This window comes from Ochotona curzoniae, unplaced genomic scaffold, assembly GCF_017591425.1.
Source record: "Ochotona curzoniae isolate NIBS_2020 unplaced genomic scaffold, NIBS_Ocur_1.0 contig_2321, whole genome shotgun sequence".
Classification (NCBI taxonomy): Eukaryota; Metazoa; Chordata; class Mammalia; order Lagomorpha; family Ochotonidae; genus Ochotona; species Ochotona curzoniae.
Genome location: NW_024465421.1, coordinates 22320328 through 22343675, shown reverse-complemented (window position 1 = coordinate 22343675; position 23348 = coordinate 22320328). Strand labels below are relative to the sequence as shown.

Below are 23348 nucleotides of genomic sequence, written 5' to 3'. Positions count from 1 at the left end.
TAGCCACTAGGCTACAGCACCAGTCCCAGCCCTTTTTACTTGTAATGCTCCACCCCAGCCTTTCACATAAAGGGCCCAATTGGAATGTGCCCTTCTAGAAGGTTTCCTGAGGTGTCTGGAAAGATTGGCTTAACTGGCTAATGCTTTGCCTGCAAGCACTGACAATATCCCATATGGGTGCTGGTTCGTGTCCGGATCCAGCTTTCTGCTTAGGCCTCAGCAGGCAGCAGAGGAAGCTCCTGGATCCTGGTTTCAATTGGCTTAGGTCAGATGTTGCGGCCATTTGGGGAGTTGATCAAAGATTTTTCTTTGCTTCTCTGTCAACTTGCCCAATAAGAACAAAACTAATGGCCCAGAGCAGTAGCCTAGCAGCTAAGGTCCTTACACGCGCTGGGATCCCACACAGGCGCAGGTTTTAATCCCTGCAGCCCCGCTTCCCATCCAGCTCCCTGTTTGTGGCTTAGGAAAGCAGTCAAGGACAGCCCAAAGCCTTGGAACCCTGCACCTGCATGGAAGACCCAGAGGAGGCTCCTGGCACCTGGCTTTGGATCAGCTCAGCTCTGGCCGTTGTGGTCACTTGGGGAGTGAATCAACGGACGAAAAATCTTCCTCTCTGCCTCTCCTGTGTATCTGATTTTCTAATAAAAAAAGTAACAATAAATCTTCTTAAAAGGACATCAAAATGTTCATGAAAACATATAATCTATTTTTAAAAGAGTAAAATTAAATCTTTTTAAAAATGTGGGGGGAGGGAGGCTTCCTCAGCAACGCGTGACTCTCACCTGCACCACGGTAAGCGCCAGCCTCACGCAAGAAGATGCAAGACTGGCGGGGAATGGCAGCGAGTGGGCGGAGTCAAGAGGAAGCACGGCACGCAACGCACGTCGGGAGCGCGCCGCCTGGCCGCGCTGCCTGCTGGGGTTTGTAGTTCCACCAATGGCTAACAGCCGGTACAGTCCACCACATCCTCACACAAATAGGTTCAATGTTTGGTCGTGCATCATCCAACAACGAGGGTGGCCAGGACAACGTGTTAACACTTTGCAGAGAATTGCCCCCGTCAGTCGGAAGACTTCTCGTACGCCTGCGTGAACGCAACGCTAGCGTGCGCGTAGGGTCACGTCCCCGGAAGCGACTGCGCTTGCGCACGCCGGCCCCGCAAGCCCTCCTAGAGCCGGGTGGCGCAGGCGCAGTGTCCCCGGGCCAAGATGGCGGCGCGGTGTAGCACACGCTGGCTGCTGGTGTCTGTGGGGTGCCACCGGTTGCCGGCAATAGCGGGGAGAGGGGCTCGGCCGCCCAGGGAAGGAGGAGTGGGGACGTCGCTGGGCCGCCAGCTGAGCGTCCTTGCCTTCGCGCCTTCCCTGGGCGCTCGCAGTCCCCGGGCGCTGCTGACATTGAGACCCGGTGTCAGCCTCACAGGTGAGGGCAGGCTACCGACTCGGCGGCTTCAGGGGCCTGGAAGGGAGTGACTGATTTCGCCACGACCACGGCGGTAGCGGGGTGGCGGGTGTCTTCCGATCCCCGAGATGCAACAGAGACGGGCAAGCAGGAGGCGGAGGCCCAGGAGCCTGCTCTGCAGCAGGGGCTCCCGCGGGTAGTGTAGCTTCGCCTCCGGCCACATTTCTGGAGGTCACTGCCCCCTTGCCCTCCTCTGCCGTCTCCACCTATTAGTCCGTAGCGAAAGAGACAAGGGAACCGCTGTAGGTCCTAGGCTCTAGGCAGTGGGCCTGCCAGGTGCGGGTCGGCGTCCCCCTTTTGCAAAAATAGGAAAGTGGGACGAAAGACGTGACATTAGTAAGAAAAGCAGTCCCAGACCTCAGGTTTCCCCCAAAGTTGATGTCTTTTCCACCTTGTGTTTTTCAAGAAATCTTGAAGTCAATGATGAAGTGCCCAGCTCCAACATTTATAGAATTGCTAGTTACATGGCATAGAGTATTTCCTGACACCAGATTCCAAATGACAAGACACTAGTAGCACATTTTGTTAGGAAACCGAGCTTGAGTTGTTAACTTGGAGTTCAATAACATGATTTTAAACCTGCTGCAGCCTTACTTGAGGGGGCCATGTGGTTAAGGTTGAGGCTTTGAGATGTGTAGCCTGTATTTCCTTCTGTTGCATGCTAAGCGACTTCGTTTAGTGAGGAGGTAAGAAAGGAGACCTGGTATGTGACTGAATATCAGTCATTTCGGTTCGCTTAGAATGTGTGGAAACAATAATTACACTCTATGTAAGTTTATAGAAAATTCTCGTAATTGTCCAATTTTGTTATGCTTACGTAACAGGCAGCCATTAAAGTCTTAGTAATTGTGATCCCCTGGGGGGGTGTACAGAACAGTACCTGGGCGTCCCGCAGTTGGATGGGATGTGGTATGTGATTCTCTCTGAGCCTGTCCTCCCGGTGTGTGGAGACTGATTCGTTGAGAGGCACATACTTAGAGATGAGGCTGAGGCTAGATGTCTGCTGGCGGCGTAAACACACTTTGTAATTCTGCTGTCTGCATTCCTCATGGATGGAGTAATTAGTATATTCAGGGTCATTGAAGATTATTTGCAAAAATATCCTGCTATATTTCTTAATCTAAGCAAAAGTGCAGAAGTTCCCATTTTCTGGGCTGGCCAGTGTATAAATTAAAGCCAAAAGTTATGTATTTATTCATATAGACAAATTTATTTTTAAAGGTATATTTTTGTGTTGGAAAGCCAGGTTTACAAAGAGAAGCAGAGACAGAGAGGAAGATCTTCCATCCAGAGTCACACCCCAAGTGGCCACAATAGCCAGAGCTGAGCCGATCTGAACCTGGGGACCAGGAGCTTCCTCTGGCTCTCCCATGCAGGTTCAGAGTCCCAAGGCTTTGGGCCATCCTCGAGTGCTTTCCCAAGCCACAGGCAGGGAGCTGGATGGGAAATGGAGCAGCCGGAGTATGAGCTGCAACCAGTATGGGATCCTGGCAGATGCAAGGCACGAGGCTACCACACCAGGCCCAAGCTGAAGTTATTTAAAATAGAATTTGGACTGAAACGATAAAAAAAAAAATAAAGTCAAAGAATAAGAAGAAAAAATAGAATTTGGATCGGGCCTGGCACAGTATCCTAGTGTTTAAAGTCCTATCCTTACAAGTGCTGGGATCCCATGTGGGTGCCAGTTCTAATCCTGGCAGCTCCACTTCCCTTTCAGCTCCCTACCTGTGGCCTGTGAAAGCAGTAAAGGATGGGCCAAAGCCTTGGGAACCTGCACCCACGTGGGAGATCCCAGAAGCTCCAAGCTCCTGGCTTCAGATTTGCTCAGCTCTGGCTATTGCAGCCACTTGAGTAGTGAACCAGCTGATGAAAGATCTTTCTATCTGTCTGTGCTCTCTGTATATCTGACTTTCCAATAAAAATAAATAAATACAAAACAAACAATAAAAAAGAATGTGGATGTATCTTCTTTAGGTGACTCACATTCAACTAAATTTATTTTCATTGTATCTAAATTTAGAGAGTCTTGGACCCAGGAGCTTCATCCAGTTTCCTGGGTGGGTGTGGGGCCCCGGGACTAAGTCCTTTTAAGTTCCCAGGTGCATTAGCAGGGAGCTGAATCAGAAGTGGAGCAACCAGGACTTGAACCCCCATATGTGTGGGATGGCAATATTGCAGGTGTCAGTTTAAGTCATCCCACCATAATGCCAGCTCCTGGAGGCTAATGTGGGTTATTCTAAAAAGGGTGGCATGTTGTGCCAATATCCCGTATGGATGCCGATGTGAGTCCTAGTACTCCACTTCCAGTCCAGCTTCTTGCTGGTGGTCTGGGAAAGTAGTAGAGGATGGCCCAAGTGCTTGGGCAGTGGGATGCATATGGCAGTCTCAGGAGGCACCTGGTTTTGGAACAGCCCAGCTTGGATTGTTGTGGCCATTTAGGGAATACACCAGTGAATGGAAGATACCTCTCTCTCCCCTCTTTTGAAATAAATAAATCTTTTTTTTTTCCCCCTAAGATTTATTTTTATTGGAAAGCCAGATATACAGAGAGGAGGTGAGACAGAGAGGAAGATCTTCACTCCCCAGGTGACCGCACCGGCTGGAGCTGCGCCAATCCAACTGTTTCCCAGGCCACAAGCAGGGAGCTGGATGGGAAGCGGGACTGCTAGGATTAAAACTGACTCCCATATGGGATCCTGGCGCCTACAAGGCAAGGACTTTAGACACTGTGTTACCACACCAGTCCCAACGGGGCACTTTTGAAGTGAAAGGTTGGGTGCTGTCACAAACTACGCCAGGACCTCAGGCATAAATTCCACCCTTCCTGGATTCAAACTGTTTCTGTAGCTTAATAGCAAGCCTCAGAAGCCCTTTCCTGAACTTGGCTTGGAGCCTAAGTGCTTTCAGCAAGGGGACACTTGGCAGAATCTGGAAACTGATTAATTTTGGAGTATCAATTTCATGAGGGCTGGTTACTGGTTTTTGGAGAGTGGAGGCCTCCAGGGTCTTTCTGCAGGTCTGAGAGGGTGTCTGGAAATCGACATTGGGGGCAGATACATTGATATCTGCCTGAGGACCACACTCAGAGCCACCTAACAAGCAGGTACAGGGTTGTGTGATAACGGATAAAGGGTGTGGGGTATTGGGTAGCCTGGAGACAGCAGCATTAGGTAACTGCCTAGGCACTGTACAGGGATCCCCCAGTGTGGTACCCTGAGATCCCAGCAGAGTCAAACACAACCTGCGCTCTTGATATTGTGCTGTGTTTGTTGGGCTTGGTGGTTTTCACCATTGTGCAGTGAGACCTGCAGTGGGCCGGCCTAGAATGGAACAGACACCAAAGCTCTGTCCACCTGTTCCTTCACAGGTATGTCCATAGCAAACTGATGACCTTCCTTGCATGGAGTGTGTTCTCAGTGATTTTCTTTCTTTTATTTCAGGAATAAAAGGTTATCCATATATTTGTACTGCTTCCTTCCACACAAGCGCCCCTTTGGCCAAAGAAGATTATTACCAGATTTTAGGAGTGCCTCGAAATGCCAGCCAGAAAGATATCAAGAAAGCTTATTACCAGGTCTGTATGCAAGTCAGCTTTTAGCAGCTAGGCTGTAGGGGTGTTGCTGTTGAGGGTGCAGATGAAGCTGCTGCCTGGACCACCTGCACCCTTTATTGAAGTGCTGGGGCTCTAGTTCTGGCTCTGCTTCCAATCCAGCTTCTTAGTAATGTGCACCCTGGGAGGCAACAGATGATGCTTTGACTCCACAGGTCCCTGCCATCGACAGGGGAGACCAAGGTAGAATTCCCCGCTTTACCCAGCTTGACTCTGGCTTGCTATAGACATTTGGGCAGTGAACCAGTAGGTAGAAGATCAATCTCTCTCTTGCCCTGTAAGTAAAAATAAATGAATAATCTAAAAAAGAAGTATGGAAATGCTGGCAGGTGAGAAGAAGGAATGCTGTTGATCTGGTCTGATCCTGGTAAGCCCACGTGGATAGGTTGTTGGCAGCTGGTAGTGTGGAGTTCTGGAGTGCACAGTTCTGTGGCTCCTAGTGCTTCAGAGGAGAGAGGAGAGGCCGAACCAGCGATTTAAATTATTTTTCCCGAATTGCCTTGGTAATCAAATTTGTTTTGTGCTAGATTGGTGTTATGGTTCAGTGGGCTGAACTACTAACTGTGATGCTGCCATGCCATGCGTGCATTGGTTCGAGTCCTAGCCGTGCTGCTTCTGATCCAGCTCCCTGCTAATGTACCTGGGAAGGCAGCAGAAGATGGCCGTCGTGCATGGGTTCCTGCCACCCCGGAGGGAGCCCTGGGTGAGGCTTCTGGCTCCTGGCTTCAGCATGGCACAGTCTGGGCATTGTGACCATTGGAGGGAGAGAAGATGGAGGATATCTTTCTCTTGCTTACACTGCCTTTCAGATAATTTTTTTTAAGATTTATTTATTTTTATTGGAAAGGCAGATATATACAGAGAAAGATCCTTCTACTAATTCACTCCCGTGTGACTGCAATGGCTAGGGTGAGCTGATCCAAAGCCAGGAACCAAGAGCCAGGAGCCAAGAGCTTCTCCGAGGTCTCCCACTCGGGTGCAGGGTCCAAGGCTTTGGGCATATGAGTGCTGTGTCTCCACTTCCTGTTCACTTTGTTATTACCTATCTTTTAAATTATGTCCTCTTTAGTAGATGTGAAGTGGTTGTGTGTCTAAGTTGTATGTATGTGGAAGGCAGAGTTAGAGGGAGGATGAACCAGAATGGCTGCAGTTGCCAAGGCCAGGCAAGACTGAGGCCACAAGTCTAGAACTTTCTCCAGGCCTTGAGAGTGGCAGAGGCCTGAGTACTGGACTGCGTTCTGTGACTGCTTTCTCAGGCACATTAGCAGAGAGCTGGATTAGGAGTGGAACAATTAGAACTGGTGCCCACATGGTATGCCAGTACCACAGGCAGTGTCTAAAACCCCCTTCTGTGTGCGTGTGTGGTTTAAAGATTTACTTATTTGACAGGTAGCTCAGATCCCTGTAACAGCTGAGGCTGGGACAGTGCCAGGCAGAAGCTGAGTCAGAAACTACCCAGGTTTGCCACATGGGTGGCAGGGGCCTAAACACTTGAGCTGTCATCTGCTGCTTTCACAAAGGTGCCTGAGTTCTAAATTTTTAGTTGTTAGTGTAACTATAATTGTTTTTGGTACACATTTGTTGTTGGGAAATGTATGTATGTATGTATGTGTATATATATGTGTGTGTGTGTGTGTGTGTATCAGCAAGAACTGATTCATTTTGAAGTTTTTTTGTCATGTTTTAAGAATGATTAGTAGTTGTTAAATCTCGAAAGAGAAATGTTACAGATGAGGCATAGTTGTGACTGGCATGTGGGCTTTCAGCAAACAGAATGTTCACAATAATTTACTGTTTTTTCCTTAGCTTGCCAAGAAATATCACCCTGACACAAACAAGGAAGACCCCAAGGCCAAGGAGAAGTTCTCACAGCTGGCGGAAGCCTACGAGGTACTGTGCCTGATTGGTGCAGTCATGGGCGTTCAGCTGTGTGCCTCAGTTTGCCTGGCTGCACACACAGCACAACCATCTGGATCTCCCTTGGGGGTGCAGGAGTCCAAGGACATGACCCAGCTTCTGCTGCTTTCCCAGGCACATCAGTAGGGAGCTGGGTCAGAAGTGGGGCAGCCAGTGCTCAAATCCGCGCCATTATAGAATGCTTACCTTGCAGGTTACAGCTTAAGGTGCTGTGCCACAACACCAGCCCCAAGATGCAGTTTTTTACAAGCTGTGAGTTATCAACTCTAGTGGAGGCATTTCTGTGTATGGGTGATGGTTCCGCTTCTTCCTGTGGATGAACGCGCCCTGTCACGTCCACTTCAGTTCCTTAGTGATATCTGTCTCCAAGCAGAGTAAAGAGAGGAACCAAGAGTAGCAATTCTTCAGGAAGAGCTTGAACTAGGAAGTTAAGGCCTCCTGCGTTCTCCTCCTTCGCCAACCTTTATTTGCATCTAAGCTGGAAGTTGTAAAACATGCCTGGAATTGCACTTTCCTGGTCTCTCAGTTCCCACTCCAGTCCAGGTGGAACTGTTTTCACTTGGAGGAGGAACATTTCTCTGGTCTTCAAGGAAGTGCCTTCCCCACCCCCCTTTCTTTCTTTTTTAAAGGAAATTTAAAAGAAAGACTGGGGCCTGGTGTGGTAGCCTAATGGCTAAAATCCTTGCCTTGCACGTGCTGGAATCTCATATGGGCGCCAGTTCTAATCCTGAAAGCCCCGCTTCCCATCCAGCTCCCTGCCTGTGGCCTGGGAAAGCAGTCAAGGACTATCCAAAACTTTGGGACCCTGTACCTGTGTAGGAGACCCGGAAGAAGCCTGAATCCTGAATCCTGGCTTTGGATGGGCTCAGCTCTAGGCATTGTGGCCACTTGGGGAGTGAACCAGCAGGTGGAAGATCTTCCTCTCTTTCTCTGTTTCTCTCTGTATATCTGCCTTTTCAATAAAAATAAATCTTTCAAAAAAAAAAAAAAAGAGAGAGAAAAACAGATCTTAATCTGCTGGTTCGCCTCTGAGGTGCCCATAATAGCTGGGGGTGTGTAAGGCAGAGCCAGTAGCCAGGAGCTCCACAAAGGTTTCCTGTGTGTGTGACAGACTTGAGTGTTCGGGCCACCTGCTGCTGCTCCCAAGTGCACCAGCTGGAAGCTGGGGCGGGAGCAGGGTATGCGGGACTTGAACTAAGCTTTCCAATATAGGATGTGGGATTCTAAGCAGTGGCTTAACTCATTTGTACCATGGCATGCCTTCTTAATGAAAAACAAAATAAAAACCAGCACAAACACATGAGAGATGCAAAGTGACTACCCGCATGTGTTCTCTGTCCCTCCCAAGTCCCATTGCCCAGGGAGACAGTCTGGTTGACGGTCTGTGCTGGTGCCCGTGTTCCCGTTCAGGAGTGAGTGTAGTCTTCATGCAGGGAACACACAGCTGATGTCCTTCTGGCTCCTGCGAGACCTGTAGAGGAAGGGTCAGGAGTGCCAAGTGTTCTCCCAGCAGTAGAGGTGCTTCAGAAAAGTGAGGTGTGCCTCTCAGGAATCCAGGCTGGTGCGTGATGAGCCCAAGCATCTCCGTCTCCGGGGCAGCTCAGTCTCCCCTAACGTCCCAGCCCAGCCCAACTCAGAAAATGTTCTTGTATCCCGGGCCGCTCAGTAGCTGTTGTGACTGCCCTGTTTGGTGTGAAGACCCAGGAGTTCCTTTCTTCCTCATAGGTGCTGAGTGACGAGGTGAAGAGGAAGCAGTACGACGCCTATGGCTCTGCTGGCTTTGATCCTGGGGCCAGCAGCTCTGGGCAGAGCTACTGGCGAGGCGGCCCCACTGTTGACCCTGAGGAGCTGTTCAGGAAGATCTTTGGGGAGTTCTCCTCATCTTCATTTGGAGATTTCCAGAGCGTGTTCGATCAGCCTCAGGAAGTAAGTTCCTTGTCTAGCCTGAGTGTGACACATACAGAGACATACAGTCTCTACCTCTCAGGGCTCAATTGGAGGCAGCTGTTGGGTAGAAAATGATTTCAATCATTGAAAAATCCTACAGATGATGAGTACTTCCCTTCTGACCTTATTCTTAATTGCTTAGTTACCACCCCAGACCCCGAGTCCATAATTAGATTGAGTGTTTTATCCCAAGCCTGCCGTGCTGTTCTGCCCACCCTGTGTCTTCTGTATTTTATGTCTGGGTTGGGAATGGTTAATGGCCTAAGTTATGACTGAAGCATTCAAGCTGTTTGTAAAGAGCCATGTGCGAGTATTGTCCATGAACATTCTGTTTGCTAAAAGCTGTGTTTTCAGTTATACTAAGACTTAAAGTGGTTTCTTAAAAATCCTTAGAGTGAGTCCCCCCTTCTACTGGTGCGGTAACCAAAGTGCCAGCCAGAGCCTGCCGTCCAGGGCATCACTGTGGTCATTGCAGCAGAGAGGATGACAGATAGGACCTGCTTTGTTTTCTTTAGTACATCATGGAGTTGACATTCAATCAGGCGGCCAAGGGCGTCAACAAGGAGTTCACCGTCAACATCATGGATACCTGTGAGCGATGCGACGGCAAAGGGAATGAGCCCGGTACCAAGGTGCAGCACTGCCACTACTGCGGCGGCTCCGGCATGGTGAGGTGTCCCCCGTCACCCACATGCACTGCTGTTTTCTGTACTCCTGCGAAAGTCACTCAGACACTGCTAGGGCTTTGAGAGTTACAGAGAGAGGTCTACCTTCCATCTGCTAATTTATTCCCCCAGTGTTGATAATAGCCACAGCTGGGTCTGGAGCATCATCTGGGGTTCTCATGTGAATGACAGGAGCCCAAGTCCCTGGGCTGTCTTCCATTGCTTTTCTAGGCACGTTGGCAGGAAGCTGGATCAGAAGTGGAGCAACTGGAGTTTATACTATGATATGGGATGCTGGCATCAAGATTCAGATTTTGCTGAAAGTCTAATCAATCATTGTTTATTTTTTGTAACTTTTTTTTATGCAATTCAAAGTTAGAATAATGTAAAATCTGGGCCCACTGTTGCGTTGCCACAGATTAAGCTGCAGCTTAGAACATCAGCATCCAGGGCTGCAGTGCCAGTTCAGTTAGCACCTGTTGCACTTCTGGGAAGGCAGTGGAAAATGGCTGCAGTAGTTGGGCCTCTACCACCTGTTTGGGAGACCAGGATGGAGTTTCTGCTTTCTAGCTTCAGCGTGACATAACCTATTATGACCACATGGGGAATGAACCATCATGTGGAAGGTTTTGTCTCCCGTCTCCCTCCCTCCCTGCCTCCTTTCCTCTCTCCACCTTTCCAATAAAGAAATTTTAAAAGTTCCTTATTCTTTTGATCCAGATCCATTAATTTTTTAAAAAAAGATTAGTTTTATTGTCATTGGAAACGCAGATATAGAGAGAGGAAAGAGAGAGCCAGGAGCCTTCTGGGTCTCCCATGCAGGTGCAGGTCCCAAGGCTTTGGGCCGTCCACGACTACTTTCCCAGGCCACAAGCAGGGAGCTGGGTGGGAAGTGGAGCCGCTGGGACTAGAACTGGCGCCCATATGGGATCCTGGCATATTCCAGGCAAGGACTTTAGCCGCTACTCCATCGCGCTGGGCCCTGAAGTATATTAGTATTTCTAATATGCAAAGGGCTCTTATGGAATAATGGGGAAGAGATCAGTGGCTCATTAATGCAGGGGTGGGAGTTTGGCCTGGTGGTTAAGTCACCTGTGTGCCATATCAGAGTGCCTGGGTTTGAGTCCTAGTTCCAGCTCCTAACTCTGGTTTCCTGATAGTGTAGACGCTGGATAGCAAGTGATGTTTTAAGTATTTGATTTCCCAGTGCCCAGATGAGAAACTGGGATTGAGGGCCTGGTGCGAGAGCGTAATGATTAAGGTCCTCTCCTTGAACGCACCGGGATCCCATATGGGCGCCGGTTTTGTCTGGAAGCAACATCTGTGATATATTACCAAGATACAAAAGAAGAGCAACCTATTGCCTGTTATGTATAGATTTATTTTATTATTTTCATTGTAACAAGAAGCTGATGGAGAAAGTTGTGAAAATATTCTAAACTATGGATTATGTAGAATTGTTTGGTTTGGGAGTCTGAAATGTGGGTAAATTAATCATGTGTTTTTCAAGGTTTACTTACTTGAAAGAGTTAGAGATCTTCCATCCAGTGGTTCACTCTCCAATGGCTACAGCAGCCAGGGTTGACCCAGGCCAAAGTCTTCATACAGGTCTCCCACAGGGGTGGCAAGGGCCCAAGCACTTAGACCACCTACTGCTGCTTTTTTTCCAGCCTTTATCAGAGAGCTGGATCAGCCAGAACATGAACCGGCACCCATTTGGGATGTTGATATCATGTAGGGAGACTTAACCTGTTTTCCACAGGACCTGCAATATTTTTTATATACTTAAGTTTTTGTTTTTTTTGAAAGACAAAGTAAGAGAGAGAGTTATTTTCTATCTGCTGGCTCACTCCCCAAATAGCTACAGTGGCCAGAGCTGAGCTGATCTGGAGAGGGAGCTTATTCCAGGTCCCCCACATGGGTGTAGGGGGTCCAAGGATTTTATCTGTCCATTGGCTGCTTTCCCAGGCCATAAGCAGGGAGTGGAATCAGAACTGAAGCAGCCAGAACACCACCAGCACCCATCTGGGTGCCTGTGTAGTGGAAGCTTAGCCAACTATGCCACAACAATGCTCCCTACCTCTGTATTCTTTCCCTCATCAAGTAAATTTGGTAATTTACCCAAAATAATCCAAAGAAATTCAAAAGAGGACAGATTTCTAGAAACCAAGAAAGGGTTTATGGGAGTGACCACAGATTATAAGGACCTGTCAGTTCTGGGAAGGTCTGTGAACTGGGGCTTATGGAGGGTGGGGAAGGGAACAGCTGGTACTTGAGGACTAGGGGAGCAGACACTGTGGACAGTGTGGGCCTGCACTGCCACTCTACAGTGTTCTCTGTCTCGCTGTCTTAGTCATGGTTGTTTTCAGTGGAACAGCCCCCACTCAAGGGTTTTACAAACTGGCTTACAAAGCAAAGTCAGGAGCTTGGGCACTGAAGGGTGGGAGGTGGAGTGCGGTGCCTCCCAGAAGGGGGTGCCTGTGTTGGGGGGCCATGGCACTCGCCTAGATCGTTCTTTGGTGTGGCCCTGAGGGACAGGTGTGTGTTTCTGCTCTCCTGAATGAAGCAGCTGCAGCAGGCAGCTTGGGGAATGCCCCTGCCTACACTTTCCGTGGCCTCTGTCGTGAGCCCAGGAGTGCTGAGTGGCCTGGTATTGCTCAGCTCTGAGAATGTTCAGTACTTTCAGAGTCAGTACCTCTGTTCAGTCTTGTGCAGTGAACTTGGAGACCTGGAGTCATTCTGTTCTGGAAGGTCAGATTAACTGTTTTTGTGCATGTGCATACCAGTCTAAGTGTTGAATGGAACAAGTTCTCCTTGGACAACGGGGTGCTGGAGCCATAACCATTGTTTCCCTGTATGCTTACCACATTTGTTCTCCTGTTCACTAGGAAACCATCAACACGGGTCCTTTTGTGATGCGCTCCACGTGCCGAAGATGTGGTGGCCGTGGCTCTATCATCACAACCCCCTGTGTCGTGTGCAGGGGAGCAGGGCAGGCCAAGCAGAAGAAGCGGGTGGTGATCCCTGTGCCTGCAGGTGGGCTCCCAGGGGCCTGGACAGGGCCGAGGCTGCTGCCTTCTGTGACAGAACCTGTGCTTGAGATTCTGGGGCCCTGGGCTGCGGCAGGAGTTACAGTCTCCTTGAGTCTGTCATGCTGCACCAATTAGTTATCTGTGATGTTTGTTCTGATGTGTGGGGAAGAAGAGTTCTGTCACATAGTTGCCTCTCACCCAAACCCTCATTCTGCTCAGTGAGACCAGCCTTGTTTCCGCCACCATTCGAACCACCTATGGCGGGGTCTTCCCAGAGGGCAGCTGGTTGACTGAAGCCCGTGCCCAGCTCTCCAGCTAACTCTTCTGTTAGACTGCTTGTTGTTGTCCACCTGGCATCATTCCTGACTATAGTTTGTTGAAGAAGCCATGGTGCCTCCCGGCAGCTTCTGCCTATTCATCTACTTCTGTTCACCTAGAAATGTGGCTTTTGGGAATTAACCATGGTTGTATGCTATTGCTTGATGGCGGCCCATCTCTCTACTGAACTCCCTAACATGTGCATGGACCAGGCACAAGACACTGGGCAAACGTGACCGAATGTCTCGGGGCTGCTGCTGTTCAGGCTGTTACCCCGTGCTGTGCCTCTGCGAGGTCACCTCATTCCCCTGCTGAGAAACTGTTGTTCCTCAGGCACAAGCAGCCAGAATGTGTGGAGCCCTGTGGGTGATGAGTGGGTCTCTGGTGGAAGTGCTGTGGAGCTCCTCTCTAATTGTTTTCTTTTGAATGTTTGTTCTAGGAGTTGAAGATGGCCAGACCGTGAGGATGCCTGTGGGAAAAAGAGAAATTTTTGTGACATTCAGGGTAGGTGTTCTGTCCACGCACCTCTGGTTGGGCCCCTGCTCGCTGGGGCTGCCGCAGCTGAGCCTGCCTGTGGGTGGCTGTGAGGCTGAAGTGTATGGAGCTTCTTGCAGTTGAGTTTCTATGGGGAAAGGTGACCACTTTGACCTGGTTTTTAACTCTCCTGATACCTGGTGTGGAAAATGTATTGAAAGGCAGACCGTGGGTTTCTGAGGTAATGGAGACGTTAAAGGTAATACCCTCTCTGACAGTCACACTTCAGAGACTAGTAGGCTGCGGGGATACGGGTGTATGCGAAGGCCTGTTGGTAACAGTGGGTATTGGCCACTAAGCGCTTCGGTCCTAGAAAAGTCACAAGAAAAGAACAAGGACCACAAGTGTGTGAGATGAGATGTGCGGGAGGCCCCAAGCTGCAGGCCCCTCTGCCTCGTTCTAAAGCATGCAGCTTAGTGTTCATGTCAGTTAATGATAAGAAAATACATAGCAAGGTGCTTAGGGGCATAACGAATACCTAAGTCAACATCATGGCTAGTAGGGATAGCGGAATTTCAGCTGTATTTGTAATATTTTATTGTGTGTGCTGGGTGTTACATGTTTTGTCTACTTAGCCTTCCTATATATGTGAAATGTTTTTCAGTTTAATACAAACCAGAAACAATGTGAAAGGTGATGGAATTTTCTGGACTGAAGCATCAAAGATGAAGGCAGAGGCAGCCTTCATTCTAACGGTTACAATATGTTCATGTATCTCACACCCAGAACACCTGTGTGTGATGCCGTGCTCTGCTTCTGTCTTTCTTTTTTTTTCTTTAAGATTTATTCATTTCTTTGACAGACAAGACAGAGTTACAGAGAGCCTGAGAAATTTATTAAGATTTATTTGTTGTTATTGAAAGGATCAGATCCACGAAGAGAAGGAAAGAGAAGATCTTGTATCTGCTGGTTCACTTCCCAAGTGGCTGCAGCTGCTGGAGCTGAGCTGATCCAAAGCCAGGAGCAAGGAGCTTCTGCCCAGTCTCCTACACAGGTGCAGGGTCCCAAGGCTTTTTTTTTTCCCCACGTGGGTGCAGGAACCCAAGCACCCAGGACATCTTTCATTGCTTTCTCTCGCACATCAGCAAGGAAGTAGATCAGAATTGGAGCATCCAGGTCTGCACCTGGCATCATAGGGATAGCAGCATCATAGGTGGCAGCTTGACTTACATTTTTTTTTAAGAGTTATTTATTTAATGATTTACTTTTTTTTTTTTTTGAAAAGTCATATATATACAGAGAGATGAAGAAACAGAAAGATCTTCCGTCTGTTGATTCACTCCCCAAGCAGCCACAGTGGCCAGAACTGAGCTGATCTGAAGCCTGGAGCCCAGAGCCTCTTCCAGGTCCCCCAAGTGGGTGCAGGGTCCCAAGGCTTTGGGCCATCCTCCACTGCTTTCCCAGGCCACAAGTAGGGAGCTGGGAAGCAGAGCTGCCGTGATTAGAACCGAAGCCCGTATGGGATCAGGCACATGCAAGGGACTTTAGCCACCAGACTACTGCGCCGGACCCAAGATTTATTATTTTTATTTGAAAGATCTACATGGAGGAGCAGAAACAGAAAGATCCTCTGTCCACTGGTTCACTTTCCAGTTGTTCACAATGGCTGGAGCTGCACCAGTCTGAAACCAGGAGCCAGTAGCTAGGAGTTTCTTCTGGATCTCCCACATGGGTGCAGGGTCCCAAGGCTTTGGGCCATCCTCTTCTGCTTTCCCAGGATACAAGCAGGGAGCTGGGTGGAAAGTGGAGCAGCCAGGACATGAACCAGCACCCATATGGAACACAGATGCATGCAATGCCACGATCTAGCCACTAGGCTATTGTGCCAGGCCCACGACTTAAGTTTTTGCTATACTGCCAACCCCTGCTCTGGTTTCTGACTGCAGCTTTCTGTTACTGGAAGGCTGCAGTGACAGCACAGAGAGTGGGTCGCTGCCACTCAGTGGGAGACCTGGACTGCAATTCTGGTTTAAGTCTGGCTCATACCTGGGGTCTTCAGACATTTGGAGAATGAACCTGCAGGCGAGAGGTCTCTGATTCTCAAATACTTTTAGAAAGAAGAAGGAAGAAAGCTGAAAGCAGTCTATACTGAAAGTTTGGTGGAGAATTCTCATTGTTAAAATAAGTTTTAGTTCAAGGATGGGGTTCTGTCAGAGAGTTGAGCCAAAACCCATAGTGCAGGCATCCCATGTGTGCTGGTTCAAGTCCCTGCTGTCTGTTTTCTGCTGATCCGCCTGGGAAAGTAGCGGAAGATGTCCCAAGTGTTTGAGCTCACGTGAGAGGTGGAGGCTTGGAAGATGTTCCTCTCTTCAGCGTGTCCCAGCCTGGCCGTCAAAATGATTTGGGGAGTGACCCAGCAAATAGAAGACCACTGTCTCTTTCTGTCTCTCTTGGTGTATATGTACGTGTAACTAAGCCTTTCAAATAAATAGTTTTTTTTTTAAATTTTTAATGATTTTTTTTTGAAAGCTAGAGAGAGAAAAAAAAACCTAGAAAGATTTTCCATCTACTAGTTGACTTCCCAAAGTACCAGTAGTAGGAGGCAGGCTGGGTGAACTTTGAACTCCATTGGGTGTCCTGCCTGTGTGTCAGGGACCCCAGTACTCAAGCCATCTGCTGCGCCCCAGGGTGTGTGTTGCCCGCAAGCCAGATCAGAATCAGAGTAGCTCAGACTCAAAACTGTGGCCATCCTACCCGGCAAGTGAGCTGCTGTGCTAAAGCCCTTCCCTCTTCTCATTTCAAGATGAAAAGGAAGAAGGGAGCACTGCAGGCCCGAAAGGCCATCTTATGAAGTCTCATTGATTCCAGTGCTGCCCGTCTGTCTGTTTCCCTTCACAGTGACTGCGTGGCATGAGGCTGGGAATCTGGGCACTGCTTGCTGCAGCAGCATACACGTGTCTAGGACGTGACTCTGTCTCGGGTGCAGTTTTCTGTTGACAGTCTATGGTTCTTTCCCTCCATGCTAAATTATAGTAGTTCCAAACTGCCTGCCGGGCCCTGGGCTCTGAGCTGGTGAGGCACACAATTGATGCCTGTGCTGCAGTTGGGCTTCTGGAGAGTCACACATCTCTGGTGTTTGACCTTAGGTGCAGAAAAGCCCTGTGTTCCGGAGGGACGGCGCAGACATCCACTCCGACCTCTTCATCTCTGTAGCTCAGGCCATTCTTGGGGGCACGGCCAGAGCTCAGGGCCTGTACGAGACAATCAATGTGACGGTGAGAGCGCACCAGCATGCCTTTGCTACCCTTGACTTCACTGTTCTTTTGTCCAAAATAGGAAATGGCTGACAAGTGGCCTCTGGTGTGCCAGGGCTTAGGGGAGAGTAGGTCTGGGGATGGTGAGTCCTGGGAGTTTTAGTCTATTCCTGGAGTGTGAAATCCAGGATTCAACTGTGTAGTCATTGTGGGGGCACGTTGTGACTGGCGTCCGCTCCTCTGCAGGTTCCTGATGCGGAGATGTGTTGTCCCTGTTGGTGCTCTCCGCTCCTTTCCTACCCACTGCCTCTGGGGATGTGTCATGTCCCATCAGCTGCAGCCGCGTTGAGCAGCTTCTGCACTCCCTGTATCTCATTGCCATCCTACCTCTGTTCAAATCCACCTCAGCCTTTCCCGGCTTCTGGGTAGATGCTCCCACCCCTGTCAGGGCAGTTTTGCTTCTCCAGTGTCCTGGGGAATCAAGATTGTGGGGGGGCTGGCAGGGGCCTCAGCTGTGCATCCTGGTTGACTTGCTTCTCCCAGCACTTGTTCTTTGCTCCCTTGCTCCTGCTTCATATCTCACCTCCCTAATACTTGGGCCTCCAAGACCTGGCTCTGTCCTGGGGCCCTAGCTTCGTCTCCATGTGATCTGAAACCAAGTGGAAGTTCTTTTTAAGTAATTTGTTCAGGCTTGTGTTTCTGTGATGAGAATGTAGGGACCTGGGAGTACCTGAACTTTCCCCTTGCAGATCCCCCCTGGGATTCAGACAGACCAGAAGATTCGACTGACTGGGAAAGGCATCCCCAGGGTTAACAGCTACGGCTATGGAGATCACTACATTCATGTCAAGATCAGAATTCCAAAGTAAGTGCCCTACATATGCTTACCTGCCAGGCCCCTACCAATCCTCCCGATGGGCTAATGGGACCTCTGCTGTGGGAACCCTTGTGACCGCCACCTGCCTGTCACTTCTGCCTCTGAGCTGAGTGTTCTCATTGTGAAGTGGTATAATCGAAGGTTGGTCTTGAGAATTAGATCTCTTCCTACTTCCCTCACGCCTGCAAGCTGGCTCACCATCCCGCCACAGTGGCAGTGCTCCAGACAACTTGGCTAATTTGATGGAAACTGCAAACTCACGGGCCACTCACTGTGCTCTGTCCACAGGAGGCTAACAAGCCGGCAGCAGAGCCTGATCCTGAGCTATGCTGAAGACGAGACTGATGTGGAGGGGACGGTGAATGGTGTCACCCAGACGAGCACTGGTGAGGAGTCTGAGATGACACGGCAGTGTAGGGGTCTTGAGTTTTTGAGTGGAGCGGTATGGGAGCAGCATGTCAGGGCTTCATCTCAGGGGTCTTTGTGAAGCCTCCAAATATTGCTGTTGGAAGAGGGGAGCTCTGGGCGGGACAGGCCACTGCTGAAGTCTTCTCCAGGTCCTGGGTGTGTTTGCTGGGCAGAGGGCGCTGGAGGCCTGCCCTGAGGCCGCTCTGTGGCCCCTCAGAGCTGGAGTCAGATTTCCAGCCTTGGATCTGCCACTTGTCTTGTGATTTAGGGGCCATCATCTGTGAGAGCCGCTTGAGGACATGATAGACTGAAAGCATTTGTGCATTTCCAACCCAGTGTTGCCAGGAATTCAGCAACAACCACAGTAATGACAGCCAGGCACAAGTTGTAACCGGCTCATTTAGAGCAGGGCTTCCTGAGTTCTTCTGGCAGTGAGCCAGTGCTTACATGCCACACTTTTGAGCTACAATGTGGTTGGATTTTGGTGATCTGGTGCTGGTATAAGCACCTGTAGGAGTTTTGGTGATGGTCACGTGGGACCCGGCTCAGGGCACAGTGGACTATGCCAGGTGTTTGGTTTGTGCTTTAAGGTTTGCAGTGTATTACATCATTTTTCTGTGGTATGGATCCTGGGTGGAGTTCCCAGAACTCAGTGGCTTTAGATTAATATGTCAGGTCCCAGGAGGTGTCCCAGAGAAGTGTGGAGCTTCATCTGTCTCCTTCCTGCTGGCAGGGGCCTAAGAACTAGGACCATGTTGTGCTGCATTTCTAAGCACACTAGCAGGGCGCTGAATGTGAGGTGGAGTGTCTGGGACTCTAATCGTATGGGATGTTGATGCTGCAGCAACTGGCTGCACCACAGCACATCTCCCCGCCCCCCCAGTTTAATGTTTATTCAAATAGTAGACAGAGGCAAAGAAAACTTGTATTTGCTAGTTTATTCCCCCAAAAACCCACAATGGGTAGGTCCATTGTTCTGGAGCTAGAAATGCAGTCCAGGTCTCATGTAGATGGCAGGGAGCCAGTCATCACCTACTATGTCAAATGTTACACATTTATGGAGTCAGGAGCCAGAGCCAGGTATTGGAACCACTTCTACCATTTGGAGACAAGTCATCATCCATGTTTTAACTGATAGGCTAAATGCCTGTCCTCCTGGGTGTGTGGGGGTTGTTTTTTTGTTTTTAAGATTTATTCATCTTTGTTTGAAAAGCAGATTTTCAGGAGAAAAGGGAGATCTTCCATCTGATAGTTCACTTCCCAAATGGTCAAAATGGCCAAGGCTGGATTAGGCTGAAGCCAGGAACCTAGGACTCCATCCTGGCCTCTCTGGTGGCAGGGTCCCACGTACCTAGATACAGTCCTGCTGCCTTGCTATGTTTATTAGCAGGGAACTTGATTGGCAGGGAGCAGCTAGGATATGAACTTTGCTGCATTGGGAAGCTGGCATTGTATGGGCGACTTGAACTCCTGTGCCACAGCACTCATCTGCTTCGGGGGAATCACCTTATTTCTGTGAGCCTTAGTTCCCTCGTCTGTAAACTGGAGGCAATAGTAGTATTACCTTATTGCAGTATTATCTCATAATTATTTGAAAGGCAGAGTTATACAGAGAGAGTTTCCATTGGCTGCTTTACTCCCCAAGTAGTTGTGGCCAGAGCTGGATCAAGGCAAAACCAGGATCCAGGAACTTGTGGGTCTCCCATGGGGGTGCAGGGACTTGTGGATCCCCCATGGGGGTGCAGGGTTCTAAGCACTTGGGCCATGTTCTGCTTTCCCAGGTGCTTGAACAGGAAGTTGAATCAGAAGTGGAGCTGCCGGGACTCAAACTGGTGCCCATATAAGGATACCAGTTAGCAGCAGGTGCTTTACCTGCTATACCTCGACATCTGCCCCCTTATCTCATAGGGTTTCTGTGTGATTAAATGAGGTCACATGAGTGAAGCTTTAGCATACCCCCAGGACCCCTTGGACACTCCAGCCACAGTAACACTTAATAGTATTGCAGACTTTGCTGCACACTGCAGGCTCTGTTGCTGCCTGGCCCAGGACAGAACAAAATACAACATGCTTGTACTCCCTTGTTTTTGAGGCCAGATGTAATGGGAAACCCATGCTTGTGGGTTTGTGGTGTTAGAACTCTTTTTGTCATCTGAACTTGTATGTAGGCAAAAGGTACATGAAGGACTGAAGGAGGGGTCACCTGGCCATGGAGTTCATGCAGTCACACATGCTGCTCTTGGAGTCTGCAGTGTGTGCTGGAAGGCCTGGGTCATCCTGCAGCTCAGATGCTGCCCCACTGGTTTTCTTGATCAGGACACTGCTCAGTCCTGAGACACCTGAGCTCTGTAGGCCTGCTAGGTCAGTGGTTTTACTTTGTATGCTGTGCCCAGAGGACCCCACCTCACCCACACCTTGCTCAGAGACCTGTGTCTAGGCTGTGCCCAGAGGACCCCACATCACCCACACCTTACTCAGGGACCTGTGTTTGGGCTTTGGGCCCATCATTTGCCACGTCCTCATCTGACTCCACCTGAGATTTGGGGACTGGGCTGTTTTGTACTCTTCCCGTGCGCTGTTTGGATGAGGCACATGTCTCAAAGCACATTAAAAATGTGCTCTGCAGTGCCACGTGTTGAGTGTGGGTAACTGTTACTCAAGACCAACGGCTGGGTTCCTCACACCTAGCTGATCTTGACGAGAGCTCACCTGTGCAGCTCAGCTCTGCTAGGTTGTCCCAGCCTGAGACTAAAGCAGCAGCAGAACAGCTGCCTTTTATCATTTAGGTGAGGCTCCCATCAGGGAGACCCGCTCAGAGAAACACAGACTCCCTGCTGACTGACGAAGGGGTCCTTGTGGCCATGTGTCTTGTGTCATGTGCCTCAGGGATGCCCAGTACATGTGGTGCATGTGGAGTCCGGTCCATGGACCAGAAGTAGACTCCTCCCAGTGTGCATTGTTTATCTTGGGACCAGCTCTATGATATGGTGCACGAGAGCTGAGCCCTGGAGTCACCTTCTGCCTGTCACCTGCTGGCTCTGTGATTTGGGGTAAGCTGTCTGACCTCTCTGGGCCTCCATTTCCCCCAGTCTGTGACATTTACCTGTAAGCTTATCCTAAGGACTGAGTGAACTGATAGGTGTAGACTGTGCCACTTGGCCTGGAAGGCGTCTGGCACCCAGCCACAGTTTTGTTCTATTTTTTACACTGGGCCAGGATGAGCACTGATTGTCTCCCTTCCATGGGGTCAGCCGAGTCTCCAAGTGGTCTTTTGCTTCTGCCTGATAGTTAACAGTGCTTGCCACGCTGGGAGTGGCCTGCTCTCTTCTTGATGCTGTGCTTGGTTGACCCTGGTGGCCCGGCATGGGTAGGCGGGGCCTGGGGTATGAGCCTGAAGGTGTGCCCTTGACCACAGTCCTTTCTGCTGTTTGTGCCCAGGTGGCAGCACCACGGATAGCTCCGCAGGAAGCAAGGCTAGGCCCGAGACTGGGGAGGACGAGGGATTCCTTTCCAAACTTAAGAAAATGTTTACCTCCTGATATCCCAGCTGAGGTAGGAAAACCTGTGAGGTTTTTTCCGTTTGTTTATTTCTATGAGCTAACCCCTGTGTTCTGTCCCTGTTGCCATCATGCCCCTGCCCCACAGAGCTGAAGAGGTGCCACTGGAAGGCAGAGTAGTCATCTGCAGTACAAGGCAAGCCAGGACACAAGTCTGCTTTTTACTGCATCCCCTTCCTGGAGAGATTGTGTTTCAGGGGCTGCTTCATAACCAGTTCCCAGGAGCTCTGTGTCCTGCAGAAGGTGAATCAAGGCAGAGCCAGGCCTAGAATTCAGATCTCCAATGCCTCTCCTGCTTTGCAGCTGCCCCTCCTAAGTGGGCAGCAAGGGCTGTGCAGCCAGAGGCAGGAGAAGGGGCCGCACACTGTGGCAGCTCAGGACCTGTGCTATTGGTGCTGTCTCTGGTGGTGTGTCTCCACCACTTTGCAGGGATCCATAGGGATCACTCTCCTGTAGGGAGTGTTCTGTGGTGGGATGCCCATGGATGTAACCATTTGTCTCATTGGTTTAGGAAAGCGCTCAACCGGAAACTAGGCAAGGAAGCAGCAGCCCCTCCTTATGGCCAAGGCATCTTGGAGACAAGAAGATTCTAGAAAAGCAACACTGAGCCCCGCCTGCAGAACCCTTCTGAGCACTTGGCAACAGCAAAATCATGTGACAACACAAATCTCTCCAGAAGGTCCTGGTGGGCAGCCCGCACAGAAGGATGAGTGGCAAGGGCTATAAAGGGCTCCTATCCGCAGGTGGGTGACTCAGCCTCTCTGGCTCTGACAGGGTAAGATCCCTAGACACTTCTTGGAGCACTAAACTCTGATTTGGAATCAAGTGTGGTGGAGGTCATGGTTAGAGAACTGAAGGCCACGCTTACAGCTTAACAGTGAAGCCTTAAGCTGCACCGAGTTGTGAAGCAATTTCTTTCCCTCTGAGCACCCCTGTGGGTGGTTCTGGAAAGAGTGCCTTCTGACAAGTTGTCTTCACCACACGCCCACCGGCACCATCCTCCCTTACACATTGAACCTTAGCCGCAGTCCCCAAGGGCATTGGGAAGCTGGAGAGCTGGTATGTGGGGTATGGGGAGATGCTGGTGAAGACCAAAGCGCTCCTGGAAGCTCTGCTCCTGACCACATGTATGGTGGTCTGGGCAGATTGGGCAGTCCTTCTAGACCCTGGTCCTCATCTGTTAAGTTGTGTTGTCTTGAGTAGATGTGTTGACTCCTGCCATTCTGCTGCGCCACCACCACTGTGGCCCTGCCAGGCCGACTTCAACCACAGTGGATACTCGGTTCTCCCCACTTACACTGTTGACATCTGTTTTCCAGAGTGTGGTTAGATTATTCAGTGCTAAGAATCACAGTCTTTGCCTGTGTGAATGTTGGTTCAGGAAGCAGAGCAGCATCTAAGCAGTTGTCATTGAGCTGGAGGACAAGGCCCGTCCGTCTCTGCTCGTAGCTTTGCAGTTTCTGTGTGTTTCTGCATCTTCAAGCTGTTGTAAGGAAGGTTAATGAAGAATGCTTCTTGGCCATTTCCTTTCCGTTCCTTTATAATTTACAAAAATAAAACATCTATTAGTGTCTGATTTAAGAATGTAAAATGATTCTGTATCCATGTAAATAAGATTATCTACTGCAAAAAAAAGATATTTAAAACCTAAATTGTGGTCTTTTCTTCTTTACAAGTGTGTGTATTGAGTCTTTGTTACTGCAAACATAACTTGGGTTTGGCAGGCTACAGAGAACACAGATCTATTCAGTTTGCAGTTCTGCAGGCTCAGGAGCAAGGCGCCGGCACCATTCATTCTGGTGAAGAACTCCTGGCAGATGACACTGTTGTG

General features: G+C 49.7%; 1 protein-coding gene across 2 annotated transcripts; it reads left to right on the top strand.

The window, feature by feature from the left end:
* The first annotated feature begins 1188 nt into the window (after positions 1–1188).
* On the top strand, positions 1189–23093 carry DNAJA3 (DnaJ heat shock protein family (Hsp40) member A3). Of its 2 annotated transcripts, XM_040973435.1 has the most exons (12): positions 1189–1419; positions 4899–5032; positions 6875–6958; positions 8711–8911; positions 9448–9600; positions 12486–12633; positions 13387–13451; positions 16568–16696; positions 17425–17540; positions 17841–17938; positions 21399–21512; positions 22029–23093. In XM_040973435.1, the coding sequence occupies exons 1-11, from the start codon at positions 1209–1211 to the stop codon at positions 21497–21499; spliced, it is 1440 nt and encodes a 479-aa protein (XP_040829369.1). In that variant the 5' UTR covers positions 1189–1208; the 3' UTR covers positions 21500–21512; positions 22029–23093. The 2 variants fall into 2 exon arrangements, with proteins under 2 accessions (XP_040829369.1, XP_040829370.1); XM_040973436.1 differs by lacking the exon at positions 21399–21512.
* Positions 23094–23348: the final 255 nt, after the last annotated feature.

Excerpts from the sequence above, each read along its gene's own strand:
- DNAJA3 (XM_040973435.1), top strand. The coding sequence starts at position 1,209 with ATGGCGGCGCGGTGTAGCACACGCTGGCTGCTGGTGTCTGTGGGGTGC. Across the intron at positions 5,033-6,874 it reads TCAAGAAAGCTTATTACCAG|CTTGCCAAGAAATATCACCC; the intron begins GTCTGTATGCAA and ends TTTTTTCCTTAG. Across the intron at positions 17,939-21,398 it reads TGTCACCCAGACGAGCACTG|GTGGCAGCACCACGGATAGC; the intron begins GTGAGGAGTCTG and ends GTTTGTGCCCAG.